At 37.0% G+C, this 16600-nt stretch overlaps 1 protein-coding gene across 1 annotated transcript in view; it reads left to right on the top strand.

Moving 5' to 3' along the window:
- LOC126184593 (neogenin) overlaps positions 1-16600 on the top strand; it is a 250931-nt gene that overhangs the window by 151611 nt on the left and 82720 nt on the right. The window contains exons 18-19 of the mRNA XM_049927035.1: positions 10238-10367; positions 10479-10738. Of these exons, the coding sequence (XP_049782992.1) occupies positions 10238-10367; positions 10479-10738 (390 nt within the window). The remainder of the gene's footprint in view (positions 1-10237; positions 10368-10478; positions 10739-16600) is intronic.

Genomic DNA, 16600 nt, shown 5'->3' with positions numbered 1-16600 from the left:
CAAGCATCACACAGCCCTTTCTATAAACACTTGTTTATCTTGGAAAGTATGTGTTTCCGAATCCATGTCTATTGGACTTGTTTTTCTTGTTTCAATGAGTACTACCATCTCTCAGAGTATTCGGCACTTTTTTTTTTAACACCGTGTGTGTGTGTGTGTGTGTGTGTGTGTGTGTGTGTGTGTGTGTGTGTGTGTACGCGCACGTGAAGTGTAACTTTGTGTGTGTAGTGTAACTTTGTTACAAGTGAAGTAGGTCAACACAATTAATTTTGAACATTACAACTGGTGTACAGAATTATTTCTGTTTATTGTGCAGTTCCTCAACAGTCATGTATAAGGTTGATAAAATAGATGTGCTCGTATTTGAAGTGACTGTACAATTAGTTCTTTATATTTTCAGTAGGTGAGCTTTTGTCAAGGAGTGGCTTCATTAGTTGAGTAACACTGAGCAATGTGACATAGATAAGATTAGATTAGATTAGATTAAGATTTCATTCCATAGACCCAAAAAATGTGATGATTCTCGTGGATGTGGAACATGTCAGAAAGTATAACATGAAAAACATAAAACATTTGAATATAATACTTACTACACTGGTCATCTGTCAGGAGATTGTCAAAATAGGTGAATACATTACAGTAATCTGGAACTGCTAATATTTACGGAATTAATACACTGTCAGAATGAAACATTGTAATGCGGTTTTAATAAATTTATCATACACAAAATCGTAATTGTGACTGTTGCGACCAAGTGCTGTCAAAACTGAAATCTTAACAGACATTTTTACTTAAGCTGGTGTAACAGCCCCTGTTAAGATATTCACCTATAGAGTAGAAGGAATTGCCTATCAAAAAGTCTTTCAAACTCTGTGTAAACCGTGCTTTATCTGAAACCAAGTTGTTAATGGTTGATTATTGGACCGCTTTTTGGACAAAGATAAGTGATTTTAGGTCTTTATGTAGATTGTTCTTATACCGAGTACTGATACTGTGTACGAGGGGCGTTTGAAAAGTCCGTGCAAAAATAAAAACTACTTACGTGTTTGGGGTAAACCTTTTTTATTTTTTGGCATAGTCTCCTTTTAGACTTATACAGTTCGTCCAACCCTGTTTTAATTTGTTGATCCCTTCCGAATAATAGGAATTTTCCAAGTCTGCAAAATAGCTATTAGTTTCTGCAATCACCAGCTCATTTGAATAAAATCTTTGTCCCGCCAGCCAAGTCTGGAGAATAGGGGGAATGGGAAACAAGTTAGGATCCTATTTCCATTAATTTTGTAACCACAACTGCTGAGGTGTGTGCTGGTGCATCGTCGTGATGGAAAAGGACTTTTTGCGGTCCAGTTGCCAGCGTTTTTCTTGCTGCTCGGTTTTCAAACAGTCCAATAATGATGAATAATATGCATCCATGTTTCATCCACAGTGATAAAATGACACTTAAAGTCCTGCGGATTCTTCCTGAACAGCTGCAAACCATCCTTGCAACACTTCACATTATTCCATTTTTGGTCAAGTGTGAGCAATTGCGGAACCCATCTTGCGGATAGCTTTCTCATGTTCAAATGTTTATGCAAAATATTATGTACCCGTTCATTCGAGATGCCCACAGCACTAACAATCTCATGCACCTTAACTCTTCTGTCATCCATCACCATATCATGGATTTTATCAATGATTTCTGGAGTCGTAACCTCCCCAGGGCATCCAGAAAGTTCAGCATTGCTTGTGCCCATATGGCCACTCTGAAAATTTTGAAGTCACTTATAAACTGTTCTAATCAAAGATGCAGAGTCACCGTAATGTTTATCAAGCTTCTCTTTAGTCTCCTGAGGCTTTTTGCCTTTCATAAAGTAATGTTTAATCACCACACAAAATTCTTTTTTGTCCATTTTTTGACAATCACTCAACTTCCTTGATTCACATGAATGCCAAACACAAAGAAATAGACCAATTTGGCTGAAACTTGGTGTGCGTTCTTTTCATAGATGCTACTAACTAAACATGACCAAAAAACTAAACATGACCTCAATACGCGCCGGTGGTGCCATCTCTCAGACTTTGCGCGGACCTTTCAAACGCCCCTCGTATTAAGCTATTGGTTGGAAATACAGATATATTACTTGCAACAAATTTCATTAAGGAATAAATATACTGAGAAGCAGTGGTTAGAATACAAAGTTTCTTGAACAGGTTTCTACATAATGTTCTTAAATTTACACCACAAATGATTCTTATTACATGCTTTTGCACGCTAAAAACTTTCGCTTGGTTTGATGAGTTACCCCAGAAATATGATCCTGTATAACATAATAGAATGTGCAAGTTTTTTATATGCATATCTCCTACATCTGACATCATTCTCACTGGAAATACAAACTTGTTTAGGTGCTTAAGCAATTCTGTGGTATGCCCTTCCCAACTGAATTTATTATCGAGTTGTAATCCCAGAAATTTAACACTGTCTTTGATCTGCATGTCTTCATATGTTATACACCTGCTGGAAGGAAATCTCTTACAAGTTCTGAACTGCATATAGTGGGTCTTCTCAAGGTCTGATGACAGTGAATTAGCTTTAAACCATTTATTAATGATAGTGAAAATTTGATTAGCACCTATTTCTAAATCTGTACTTGACGTACTACTTAATGTAATGTTTGTATCATCTGCAAACAAAACAAACTTAGCGTTTGGCAATTTAACAGATGAGAGGTCATTAATGTACACAAGAAAAAGCAGTGGACCCAAGATGGTACCTTGAGGAACACCACATTTAATTAATTCCCAATCAGATGAAGACTGACTGCTTACTGCACAGGTATTTCGCTATGACAGCCTTTGTTTCCTGTTAGTTAGACAAGACTCAAACCATTTTGCAGCATTGCCGGTGACATCATAATATTCTAATTTACTTAAGAGAATGCTGTGGTTCACACAGTCAAAGGCTTTTGACAGGTCACAGAAAATGCCAGTAGCCTCTAATTTATTAGATAATGAATTGAGTACATTTTCACTGTAAGTGTAAATAGCTTTCTCTAATCAGAGCCCTTAAGAAATCCAAACTGTGACTTGGACAATATATTATTTGCAGTCAGATGCGCAAGGAGATGCTTGAACACAACCTTTTCAAATATTTTTTGAGACAGCCTGCAAAAGTGAAATTGGTCTATAGTTTGATGGTATCTCTTTATCCCCCTTCTTGTAAAGAGGCTTAAGTTCGGCATATTTTAGCCAGCCATATTGGTTAAAACTCTGGAGTTTCATTCATTAAAATAGTTCATACTGTAACAGGAAAGGGGATGACTAGCAGTGGTACTAGGTACCTTCCACCATGCACTGTATGATACTCTGTAGAGTACTATGTAGATTTAGATATAAATGTAGACGTGAAGATCAAATCTCTGACCAGTGTTTCTGATTTAGGTTTTTGTGGTTCCCTTTAAAGTGCATCAGGGAAACTTTAGGCTGATTCCTTTGATAAAGACATCCATAATTTCTTCTCCCATTCTTGTCCAGTGAATCTAGTGTTTCATATCAAATTGTTAAACTTTAACCTCTATTCCATCGAGCTACCACATTACCCTACTGTGTGTTTTCTTCCTGCATCGTAATTTACTTTCCAACCCATGCCAATACATCACATAATGGCTCTTGTAACTGTTACCAAATGGTTCTTAATGTTGATAAATCTCTACTATCATGTATGTTCATGGCAAATGATACATTTTTGTTATACTTTAATACTTTGAAAGCCTTACCATTGCATAAGTTTCCAACTGAATAACAACATTTTTATCATCCAGCTGCTATCATGACTTTCTGAGTTAGGCCTAAGCACTTTGTTATTATTAGTTCCAAGTTGCCAAATTCTAGTAGTAATGTATTAAAGCTGCCTACACCAAATACTGTGTAATTCATGAGGCTTGTGTAAACCTCTATTTAACAAACTGGGAATTCTTACAGTAACATCACAGTACATCTACTCATAATGAGATTTTTGTTAACAACGTGAAGGAAATATTGAAGAGTAGAGTTTGACATCCCATCAGTAATGAGGTCTTTAGGTGCAGGTTGACAACATGAGATTTTTTCCTCTCTCACCCCTGTCTACACTTGTCCCCCTGTTCCTGTCATATGGTGCCTCTGCTCAGTTGTGAAAGACTGTCATATTAGTGTCAGTGTCAGTCAGTTGGTTAGTCAGCAACTTTTTTCAACCATGTGACACGTCCTCAGTCTGAGGTGCTATAGGCATATTTGAGATTTAATACAGAACAAGTAAGTAAAATCTATGTAGTTATCAGGAAATGTATGCTACCACTTCTCATTTCCTTTCTGGCCAATTCTTCTTGTGTTGATTTTGTCATTTTTTCCTCTTGTTTATGGAGACCAGGATAGTGTGTATTATTGTTCTGTTGAATTTACATAGTGTCATTTTAAATGTTTCTTCTCTGTTTTTGTATGTATGTATGTATGTATGAGAGTGCATGTATCAGGCAGGAGATATGAGAATGTTGCCTAAAAAGTTGAAATACTTGACAGTGAAGCAAAAGGTCGTTTGTTGTAGGTAACCAAGGAATCACCAACAAAATTATGTACATTATTGTGGGCTGCAGTCTTATCGTACAAGTTAATCTTTAAGTTGACACATGTCCTTGACTATTGTCCAGACAAGTTTCCTGCACTCTACAAAATACATTTTCAATGTGCATACAGAAGAGTGGAAGTCTGTTAGTCACAGATTTTGGGTTCTTAAATTCCCATTAAAATCTTTTCTTCTGGAAAGGTCTTATGTTAAGAAATCTCCTCCTGTTCCCTTCAGAAATGCTTTGTGACCACTGATCTTTTTTACAGCAATGTAGTTTGTTTAAATGAGTTGTATACTACACTAGGAAAATATTGGTAATGTGTGAGTACTAGTAATTTTGGCATGCTAGATTGTGTTTTTATAATTGATGTTGTCAGAAGCAAAAGGGTATAAATACACATCTTGTAGTTTTGAGAAAACTGAAGTTACAGTTTACAAGGTTTCAGAATTATGTCGAGACTGCAAAATGGAATTTAAATTTTTCATATATTAGACATAAAAATACTTTGCAGCATTTTCTGTTCACACGTTGAAATTTGTAAAATTCTGTATGCACTTGTAGCCCTTTGCGTCCAGAATGTTGTGAACTCAATAGAATGTGATTTATGTTTTCTCTGTAATGCTTTATTATTGGTTATTATAAATTCATTTATCATGAAATTGCTATTTAGAGCCAAAACAAAACAATTATATAATGCTACATGGGCACCATATCTTTTGTGACTTACAGTAGTGAAACGAAATAAAAAAGAATACTGTTTAATGCATTATTCCATTATTGAAAATATTTCATGCCACCTGGACCACTTTCCTCTTCTCCATGTATCATAAAAAAATCAGTATAACCCTACAAGTATGTAACTGTTTTGTGACATCTTGTAACTAGTTTCCTTTTTGTTTGCCATGTAGCAGCACAGAGTGGGGTTTCACTTGTATCTCTTTGCCACAATAATTTTATATGCCTTACCATGTTCTAAATGCTTTTGTCTCAGTTTTCTGGGAAATGCCACTTGTACCCTTTTGCCTCTGACCCCCTCCATTGTGAGTCATAAAAAGTGTATTTCGATGTAAGACATTTATTCATGTAAAGAGAACACGAGGTTGGTAACTCGATTCAGCCTATGTGATTAGGATTTTTCAGTGTTTTCCCAATTCATTTCCGACCCTTGAGGAATGGATTCTACTAAGAGGCTACAGTGAACGTTCCCCATTTCAATGCCCATTATCAATACATGTAAATTCAAGTAAATCATTAAATTGTATGTACATATTATGTACATATGATTATTTTTTCCAGGATTTTCACTCAATAATTTTGCAGTTCCGTATTTAATTGTTCTGTGCTCCCACCCTCTTCCTCCTCCCATCCTCTCCCCCCTCCGTCCTCCAATAGAATGCTAAATAAATATGAAAAAGAAAAATGTACTTTTTGCTACTGTGATATGCTCAGCTGTTGATTCTGCACAACAGTGTACTGCATTTTTCCATCAGTTTTTCCAGGTGTTAGCATGTGAATTATTCATATTATCCTTCTAGAACAAGTAATGGGTGCATGCTCCTTGACTGCTTTGTCTAGATACTGACTTCGTATTTACACATTTATCTATTTATTTAAGACACTATGTTTATGTTAATCATTTAAACAAAAATCTTAGTTGCAGTTCAGTGTAGCAGTTAATTCATTTTAAGTAGATTAGATTAGACCTGTTGTGAGGAAAAACTCAAGGATATGGAATATGTCATAAAACAAGAATACATAATACCTATTCACTAAAAAACAGATGTGTTAATGATTCTACCACAAATCTTAAACAAAAAACAAGTAAAAAATCTGTAACATATTTTCATTTAAGAGGTAATACCACACTTGTCACAAACGTATAAATCTGTACACAATGAGGAACATAAAAATATTTAATTATTTTGCTATAAAAGAAGGTATGTTTCTTTATTACACATTACAAATAATTTTATATTACAGAAATATTTGAACAATTTTCATCTCACTGACTTATTATCATGTAAATGTGATACAAATTAGTCTCCAGTCATGTTGATGTGTTTGATAACAATATCTTGTAGAAAGTACTTTGTTTGTATCTTTGGCATAAAAATTATTAAAATGGAAATACAGGAGGGAAAATGTTTTTATTTCCTAAATGATTTGCTTCTGCTATTTATTTTATGTTCACACAAAGAAGAGATCCTCTTTATATCTGTTTCTGGGAAGCATAATCAGGGCTGTATACCTTCTACACAATCAAGTCTCATTATTACGATCAGTTAATTAACTTGAAAAGTTGCTGCAGTTTGCAGCACATACAACAGTTAAATTGGCTTTGAGTGAATCAGTCATGCGCTGATAGATCTCATTAGGTATCTGTGCAGTGCTGTCTGCAGTGATTCCCAAACACGAGTGAATTGTGTGTGACAAAGGGGTTACACAGAAAACAATATGGTCACAGTAATCTCGCATTTCTTGTTTGTTAAAATCTGAGGAATTTTGGGGTAGTCTTGATTGTGTTCGTAGAGTCATTTTTAAGCACTTCTAGGCTTGTAGTCAGACATACTGTGTTTCAAAGAGATCTCATATTCCATAAGGAATATTTAGTGAATTTGAAAACCAAAATGTAGGCTGAACTGCTCACAAGGCAAAATTTGAAAGTCTGCATTTTAGTTTTGAAGGTGAATATAGCCATGGCCTCACATCTAATCATGGATAAAATCAAATATTTAGGGAAAACATCTAATACATAAATATGCATGACAGATGGTGATTTGAATCTCATCCTCAGAAATCTGAGTTTAGTGGACTGCAATAAACGCTGTGGTAATGTTGGTTATGGTGAAGAGAGGGCATCAGTACATAGCATATTCCTTTTAAGTTTACCAAATAGACCAAGTATAATATTACCATTGTTGACAGGAAACCAATACTTCGGGAAGTCAGATAACAATGCTGCTACTCTCTTTGTTATCTGTGAACCACTTGCTGGCCCAGCAGAGGCTTCCAAAAAATGACACCATCCCTAAAAGTTTTACTTCTGCCATAGTGTGGTAGGAGTCTCACCCACCTCTCCCCCTTTTTTCTCACCCCTGCTCCAACCCCCATCCGTCACCCCTGTCCCCCATTTCTGTCTTATAGTACCTCTGCTCAGTTGTGAAAGACTGTCATTATTAGTTAATATACAATTGCAGTGTCTGTCAGTAAATGTATACCACAACCTCTCATTTCCTTGCTGGCCAATTCCTCTTTTGTACCCCCCCCCCATTTAAGGGGACCAGGATGTACAAAAGACCTAATGTACCTTGATGCAAGAGGTGTCAGTGTTTATTATTGTTCTATTAAATTTGACTAGTATTATTGTCGATTTAGATCAAAAGAAATTTTCTTCTCTGTTTTACTTTGTAAATGCAGGGATTGGACAAAAATACGGAAACACTGTGAGAATTGCATGCTTGAACATACATGCAGATGCTAGCCAAGCCTACAGGTTTCACTGTTGTATTTGATCACAAACTGCACCTGTGCAATGTCCCCAGTACGTTGAAGTGTCAATCATGGTCAGAACAGTGTTCTGGGTGTTGAAGATGATAGATACCAACAACTGTAATTTTATTTAGCTACCTTGCCGGCCGGAGTGGCCGTGCGGTTGTAGGCACTACAGTCTGGAACCGCGAGACCGCTACGGTCGCAGGTTCGAATCCTGCCTCGGGCATGGATGTGTGTGATGTCCTTAGGTTAGTTAGGTTTAAGTAGTTCTAAGTTCTAGGAGACTGATGACCTCAGAACTTGAGTCCCATAGTGCTCAGAGCCATTTAGCTACCAGTTTTGGTGTTGTATTGGCACAATCTTCAGGTTCCTACAGATGTGGCTAGGTAGGTCATCTAATCGTTTAATCGTTTGTGTTATTGTAGGGACCACTATGTCCAACTGGTTATTGTGGACTTTTTCTCAGTGGATATGGATGCTTCACACCTCTAAAGACAAATGAGTTGTCATTAAATGTGTGAAAGGTCTGTGCCTACTAAGAAGTAGTCTATGGAAACCAGCTGGAAATAGTGGTCCCTATAATAGCACAAATGATTAGATAATCTGTTTAACTATGCATATAGGGGGCTAAAGATGGTGCCAATGAGGCTGGTAGCTAAATAAAATTATTAAATAAAATTACGGCTGTTGCTATAGGTTTACTTCAAGTCTTCAACCAACCACGGTCCCATTACATGTAAAGTAGATAAATCATGATGCAGACGAAAGTGAGTGTTCAGCAATCATGACAGAAGAAGATTGTGATGAAAAATAATAGGATGGCAGCTAGAAAAGTCACTGCAGAACTAACTGTTGCAATCGTGGACCCTGTTAGCAGCAAAACAAAACAAGGAGAGCTCCATAAGCAAGGACTTGCAGGGTGAACTGGAGTTCTGATGACACTCATCAATGATATAAACACCTGTAACAAGAAAACGTGGTGCCCAAGCTGTAAAACCTGGACTATAGAGCAATGGAAAAAAGTCATTTGATCGAATGAGTCTTGTTTCATATTGTTTCCAACTTCTGGCCGAGTTTATGTCCCAAGAATGAAACATGGTGGGGGTTTGGTGATAAGTTGGGCAGCCATATGGTGGTATTCCATGATCCTCATGCGTTCTCGGCAAGCTTGCATACTACCAAGAATTATGTGACCATTTTGGTTGATTATTTCCCTCCCAGGGTACAATGGTTATGTTGTGTTCCAAGGTGACAGGACCGCCTTTCGCACAGCTCGCATCATCCAGGATTGGTTTTGTGAGCATGAGGATGAATTATTGCATCTGCCCTGGCCACCATAGTCACCAGATCTCAATATTAGCCTTTATGGTCTACTTTGGAGAGAAGTGTGAGAGATCGCTATTCACCTCCATCATCATGTGTCGTGATTCATAATGGCTGCAGGATCAAAATGGTGTCTGTTCTTTGAGATATGTCTGAAAGAACAGACACCAAATATATAATGAAGGCAATGATGGCCAGTGATCCCTTCAGTGCAGATGCACACCAAGCTCGAACTCTTACAGGAATCGGCGAGATGTCGTGGGTAATGAGGTTAATGAGCAGGAGCACTTCATTAGCAGTGTGTGGTATAAGTTGAGAATTTGGGTCTGTTGGGAGGTGTGCTAAGACTGTCTGTGCAGTTTCGGTGGCCACAGTGTCCAGATGGCATAGTGGTGAGCCCATCTGCCTTGTAACCAAGAGGCCGAAGTTTGAATCCCAGTCTTGCACAGATTTTCCGCTTACCCCATTGATATAAATCAATGCCCACTGGCAGCTAATGTCCTTGATTCCTTTGTGTGTTAACTCATAGTAGCTGCAGGATCAAAATGGTGTTTGTTCTTTTGAACAAGTGCCACGTATATAAGAAGAATGGTATCAGATTCTCTTGAAATCCATAAAGGGCATGCATTTATCCATTCTGAGACAATTGGAAGCTATTTTGAATGTCAACAATTTTCCTGCACTGTATTAGGCATGGTAAGGTGTTGTGTTTATGGTGTTTCCATATTTTTGTTCATCCCCGTGTATGTGTGTGCATTTATCAGGTAGGAGATATCAGAACGTTACTTAAAAGCTTGGAATTGTTTGACAGTAAAACAAAACGTCTGTTGTTGTAGATAACCCAGGAATCACCAACACAATGATGTACATTATTGTGGGCTGCAGTCTTCTTTTAGGACTGGCAGTAACTACAGCACTAGCTGTTATCTGTTGCAAACGCAGGAATACTGAGCGGAGCAAGAAAGGGTAAGAATGACGTTCATAATATGAAATATGTTGATGTTTCTTTTGTATCTCTCATTTAATCTTTTCCATTTATAATTGAAAAAATAATTCATTGTAACATTTTCCTTTTAGGTACATAAAAGGAAATACCAAGAGTAAAGCAGGAAAAACAAATATAAAGCCCCCTGACCTATGGATCCACCATGATCAGATGGAACTCAAAGCCCTGGAGAAAACACAGTCATCACCAGCAACAAATGAGATGACTGCTGCTGTAGCAACTTTGCCCCAAAGTTCACGGGAGTATGAGCCAGAGCAGGAATCAAAGTTCCATCAGCCAAGTACTGCTACAAACTCTCTTGATAAGAGAGCATATGTTGCTCCATATATAGGTATTAATCTCCTATTGAAGTACAGTACTGTCTTGTGTTTCTTTTTTACTCATAATTGCAGTATGTATGAGATGAGAAATGTGAGTGATACGAGACTGTGAGTTCATTAAGATCAGATGACAGGACCAGTAGACGATTAGTGTCACACAGGAAATAGTCTTTGTGGTTACTGATTCAGTGTGATGAGGTTACTTGCAATGAAATCAATCCAAAAGAATGGTTGGCGCCATTGAACCAACTTTACTCAAATATAGTTAACATTTTAGCGAAGGTTTAGTGTAAACACACCCTCCACCGCTGACATAAGCCACAGCTGTGAACTGATGTGTATGTGCATGTCAGTAGTATGGAATCAGCACAGTAAGGTAGGTTAACATTGGTGATTGTATAAACGACCTATCATGTTCAGACATGCGCATGATTACACCATGAATGAAGTTGCCAAATTTGTTGACATATCAGTGCAGACTGTCCAGTGTGTCTACAGGGACTGACATACCACTTGCAGCTGAGTCACATGCTGTAAGAATAGTGACAGCAAAAAGATTCTAACCAACTAGGACTGGAGATGTGTGTCACACCTTGTCACTGATAATCGATTTCAAACTCAACAGGAATTGCTGCTGCCTGTGAATGCAGGTCCATCTCAACCAGTTTCCGAGTGAACATTGCGGAGGGAACTGTGAGCAGTGGACGTTTGCAATTGAGTACCTTGTGAAGACCATTTCTCACACCAGCATAAAAAGCAACAGGTCTTCAGTGGACCAAACAACACAAGCTCTATAATAGTTGACTGGAGTTGTGTAATGTGGTTTGACAAGTCATGATTTGGCCATTATTCAGATGATGCAAGGTATTGAATGGACTGACAGTCTAATGAGGTGTTAACTCAAAGTTTGAGTATAATTGTAGTTGGAAGTGATTTTTGTGAGGTTTTGGGGATGTTTCTCATAGCATGATTTCGGTCCAATCATCCAGGTTACCATGCACATGAACCTGGATTACTTTCAACATTCCCAGTGATGTAAGTGTTGCCCTTCTTCTGTATCTCCATGGAGAGTATGCTGTGGAAACACCCATCTTCCATGATAACAGCCCCATTCACAGGACTTACCTGCACACATTCCCGGTTTGATGAACACTCATGCACCCTATCACACCTCTACTGGCCTGCTATATCACCCAGTCTTAATCCCAATGAAACTGTCTGGTACTATTTGGAACAGTGGGTGAAACATAGCAATCAGCATTACCATAATTTGGTAGCTCTATGGGATCTAACCATCAATGAGTGGCTTCATCTGGACATGGCATAGCTGAGAGAACTTGTGGACACTCTTTCTTGCCAAATTTAGGCCGTTATCAAGGTCAGAAGTGGTATTACATTATATTTTGTCTAGTGTGCCCATATTGCAAAATCCTGTTAGTTTAATGGCATATAGTGATTCAGTTATATCGAGTTGAATTATAAGGCTTGCTACTTGAAATAAGAAAAATAATAGTGGTGGGTTACTAAACACAACTCAATGGATGAAATAACTAAGTGATTCCTTATAAATGCATGCTGTATTTGGATGCAGGGTCATTCCGACACACAATAATTCGAGGATTTGTAACCCTCTATCTCAGATTTTCACAAAATTTTGCACATTTCCTTATACTTGTAACATAGGAACTTCTGCATATTTTTTTTTTTTTTTTTTTTTTTTTTTTTTTTTTTTTTTTTTTTTTTTTTTTTTTTTGTCTCACACTGCAACTTTATTTTTTATTGAATTTTAAATGTGGTGATATTCTGATAACTGGGCTCTGCAAGAATGTCAATGCAAAATGGTACTTATCTACATACACACCCATAACTCACGTGTTTATGAAGCTTTTGATTTGGAATTTTTTCAGAAATTAAGTAAGGCATATAGTTAACAGATGTCCAGTTACTGAAGCAGTAAAGTTACAAAGAAAATTTTTTAAAAATATATCGATGTATTTCAATTTTCGATTTCAAAAAAATTGCGAGGGTGTGGAAAAATGCGTATATCACATTTCTCCAACCTGATGGTAACCTGATTTTGGTCTTAAATAATCCCCTAAATTCTAAGCTTTCCAATAAAATAAAAAATTTTAGTGGGTCTTCTGCTAATTGACACACACATTGAAATCAAAATTGCTGTGATGGAAAAGGGTAATATCAAGTAAGTTCATCCAGTCACTGTCTCACTGCCTCAGATGCAAGGGTATCAGATTAACATATTTGAGTATAACTCATTGTAGGCAGGCAAGCTAACTTTAAGTGTGAAAATTTATTTCCTTTGATTTTACTAATTAAGTAATTAATTTTTGAAAGGCTGTAATATATATGATTTATATGTTCAGCCAATCACTGCTCGTAGTGATAAAAAGTGTTCTTAGACAGCAGTAGCTTGTTTGAAACCTTTATAGGTATGAAAACAATGCAACAATTGCTGAAATTCAATGTTGAGAATAACTGGCATGCAACAATTAGTCTATTTGACCTCAGTTGCACTTTGTCTTTCTGTGAGACAGGTCATATCTGTTTGTGGTGCGGCCCTATCATTCCACTTGTATAAAATATGCTTTAAGTGAATTAGTGCTCAGTTAATTGCAATGGAAAATGTGAATTCATGCACTGTTGGAAAATTACTAAATTACCATGTCATTTGACAACCTATACCTTAGTAATAACTGTACAAAAAATAGAAGAGCTGAGTGAAGACCAATCAAATTTGATATTGCTGCAATCCAATATAAGATTTCCACAATATTAAGAAAGTGCTACTATATGTGGACATCACAGACACTATTACATAAAAGTTTTTGAAAGTCATCAAAGAACTTGTTGTGATCCTTTCAAAAAACACAGGCAAATAGTTAAGAAATCTTTGAAGTCAGTTTGCTTGTCTTTGTCCAAAACATTAAGTGCTAAAAGAGTATATGTGAAACCAGGCCAAAAACTATGCACAACATGTTGTAAGATTTGTGAACAGAAAACTGACATCAGTGATAGAAATGAAAGTGATGCAGTCGACCTGGAGGTGACATTTCACAAATCAGTACTAAAAAGTCAAAGTACTGAGGATGCAAAGAAAACTTTACATGATTTGGGGTGCTCTCCATTAAAACTTCACTCCATTCCAAATCACACCAAGGCTTCATATGGCAAAAAGAAGATAGAAAAAGTGGAGCATGTTTTGGAAAGAAAGTGTGCCAGATGTTAGATTGCAATATTGAAGATTCTGACCATATAGAAGAAAAATTTGATAACTAAATTGTTAAGAAAGCCAAATATTTTGATGCCATGATATTGTTAATGAAAGAAAAAGTGTCTAGTGTAAGAGTACCTGAACCCTCTGGGTCAAAAGAAAACGTAATGTCAGAATTCAATGTTAGTGAGTACATGGTTCGACAAGCAAGGAAACTGAAAACAAAAATGGGTATTTTATCAATTCCCAAACCAAAAAAGAGGAAAGTTACAAACTGTCAGAATCATTAAAACAGAAATAACAGGGTGTATACGACCTGGGACAACCGGGAGATCCGAGAAAAACCCGGGAATTCTTTCATCCGGGAGAAAACAGGGAAAAACCCAGGAATTTTTTCATCTGGGAGAAAACCGGAAAAAACCTGGGAATTTTTTCATCTGGGAGAAAACCGGGAAAAACCCAGGAATTTTTTAGAATTCCAGGAATTTTTCATTGTTTTTGTTTTCTGTTAAATTTTTGTAAATTGACTGGTAAGAACCGAACTCCAACAAAGGATATTACTGTATCCCACTACTGCAGAATAATACTCCAACAATAAAACATAAACGAGAGAAAAAAAATGAAAATAACCTGCAAAGGAAATGCGCCATATACGTCGATGACACACAGTGCTCATGCAAGCGTCTACCAACAGGAAAATGAATCGAAGGGTTTAGGAAGACTATGCAATGCTTCATAACAACAAGTTGCCTCCATTGAGCATGAAGTCACAACTGTTTACATTAGATTCGTTTTAGCAGTTACGAGCGGGCTCATGCGCATGGACAGTTGAGTCGCGTTTGAGTAGTAGATTCTCCCGCTTCTGGCTACAAGAATGTGGCTGTTGGCTGTGTAAGCAGTCGCAGCAAGTAGCTAGATGCTACCAGGAAAAGGGGGTGCCAAATTCATATTCTTGAGGAAGAAAAACTTGTTTCACAAAGCGCCTAGCATCCAGCGCCCGTTGGTCTATCGATTATTCTTATGATTTTGAAATGCATCCCTCTTGTTTTTTGAACAGTTTTGAACACATTTTAATCTGATTTCTGAATGAATCATAAGTTGATTTTTGAATGTGTAAATAGTGTGTGTGTGATGTTTCTGTCAGGAGAATCCTCGTCGCATCTAGAAATAAACTTTCTGCTGACAAAAGGGGACGGGCCTATATGAGCTGGGCAGAGTAAAGCCGAATGGATGAATGCCAATCTTTGTCTGATTTTGTGGTTGATTGCGTTTGTGAATGATCAGCGTTGTTATAATTACTAGCGAAATCCATAGATTCAGACTACCAGAATGGAAATAAACGACTAACAGAAATAACAGGTGAGCAAGATTACATATTATCTTCTCAGTGTATCCAAGAAAATGAAATTTTGGCAGAAAATTTTTGGCCAGGTCACTACACTAGTAAGGACCAGTTGTACAGCCCCAGCTAGCAGTCACTTCAGCTCTATTCTGGAAGTGTTGTACAACACCTAACTGGAGAATAATCACGGGATAACTAAACCTGTGATTATGGCAGGGTTAGTGAAGTTAAAGCAAATTTTGACAATGGCAGGAATAGCTACAGAATTGGTGATGACAGGATTGTTTGTTAGAACGAGGAAGGTGAAGAAATGGGGACATCATGTAAATTATGGAAGAATAAGACGATTCCAAATGTATATAAAAGTTTCGTAATAATACTTTTCGATCTCATACTTGAGAAAATGGTGCGTAGGAATGAAATGTGAAACTATTTCTTAACATAAAGCTTTTTGCTTGTAGTAGGCCTAATAGGCATTTCATATTGGTGCTTCACGAATTATATTCTGTCGTGTTATAAAAATGACCATTTGTGCCAAAACAGTCTCGTTTATTTGATGTGTGTTAGAAAACTGCTGCAATATTAGAAAGGCCTATTTTGTTTTATCTAGCAGACAGTGGCAAAATATACGTAATCAGATCGAGAAACCACACCTGTCTTGTATATTATTTGTATTAACAGCTTTTTCTGTATTAGATAACGACATTTTGATTTTTCATGTAGCAAAACATTTGCCGAACTTTGATGAGGTAATAGATTCTTTTGCAGAAAGGAAAGCATACCGTGTAAAACTGTAGCAAGATTAGAGAGAAAAAAATGCCAGCAGCTAAGGACTGAAGAATTGTGTACTTTCTTGCTTGTCTCTTGTCTTTATTGGTTTTATGTATCCTATATTTAATTTTATGTCACACAAAACAGCAAGTTATTAGCTAATAGGCAAAAAAGAGTACAAATTTTCTTAAGAGTTCTTGTTCTCCCAATTACAAATAATCCCATCCGCTATTAATATTGAGTTTTTTTTTTTAAAAAAAAAAAAAAGAGGGACAGGTTGTCAAACCGGGCGAGTGGGAGCAGGAGAGGCACCACAGGACTTTTCAATTTCCGCTGTTCTGAATATAGTTTGATGGCATCCATTACAAAATATACATGTTTCAATTCCACAGAGCGAAATACAGTGACGTGCGATAGAAGAATGCTGTATGAAGAGGCGTGGCACTGCACTTTGGCACATTTACGACCAAATAACATGTCTTACATTTCCTCACACACATATGTTTCATGTTTCAGACTTTTCAGAAAGAT

Source organism: Schistocerca cancellata, chromosome 4 (assembly GCF_023864275.1).
Source record: "Schistocerca cancellata isolate TAMUIC-IGC-003103 chromosome 4, iqSchCanc2.1, whole genome shotgun sequence".
NCBI classification, from domain to species: Eukaryota; Metazoa; Arthropoda; class Insecta; order Orthoptera; family Acrididae; genus Schistocerca; species Schistocerca cancellata.
This window is presented reverse-complemented; position numbering and strand designations above follow the sequence as displayed.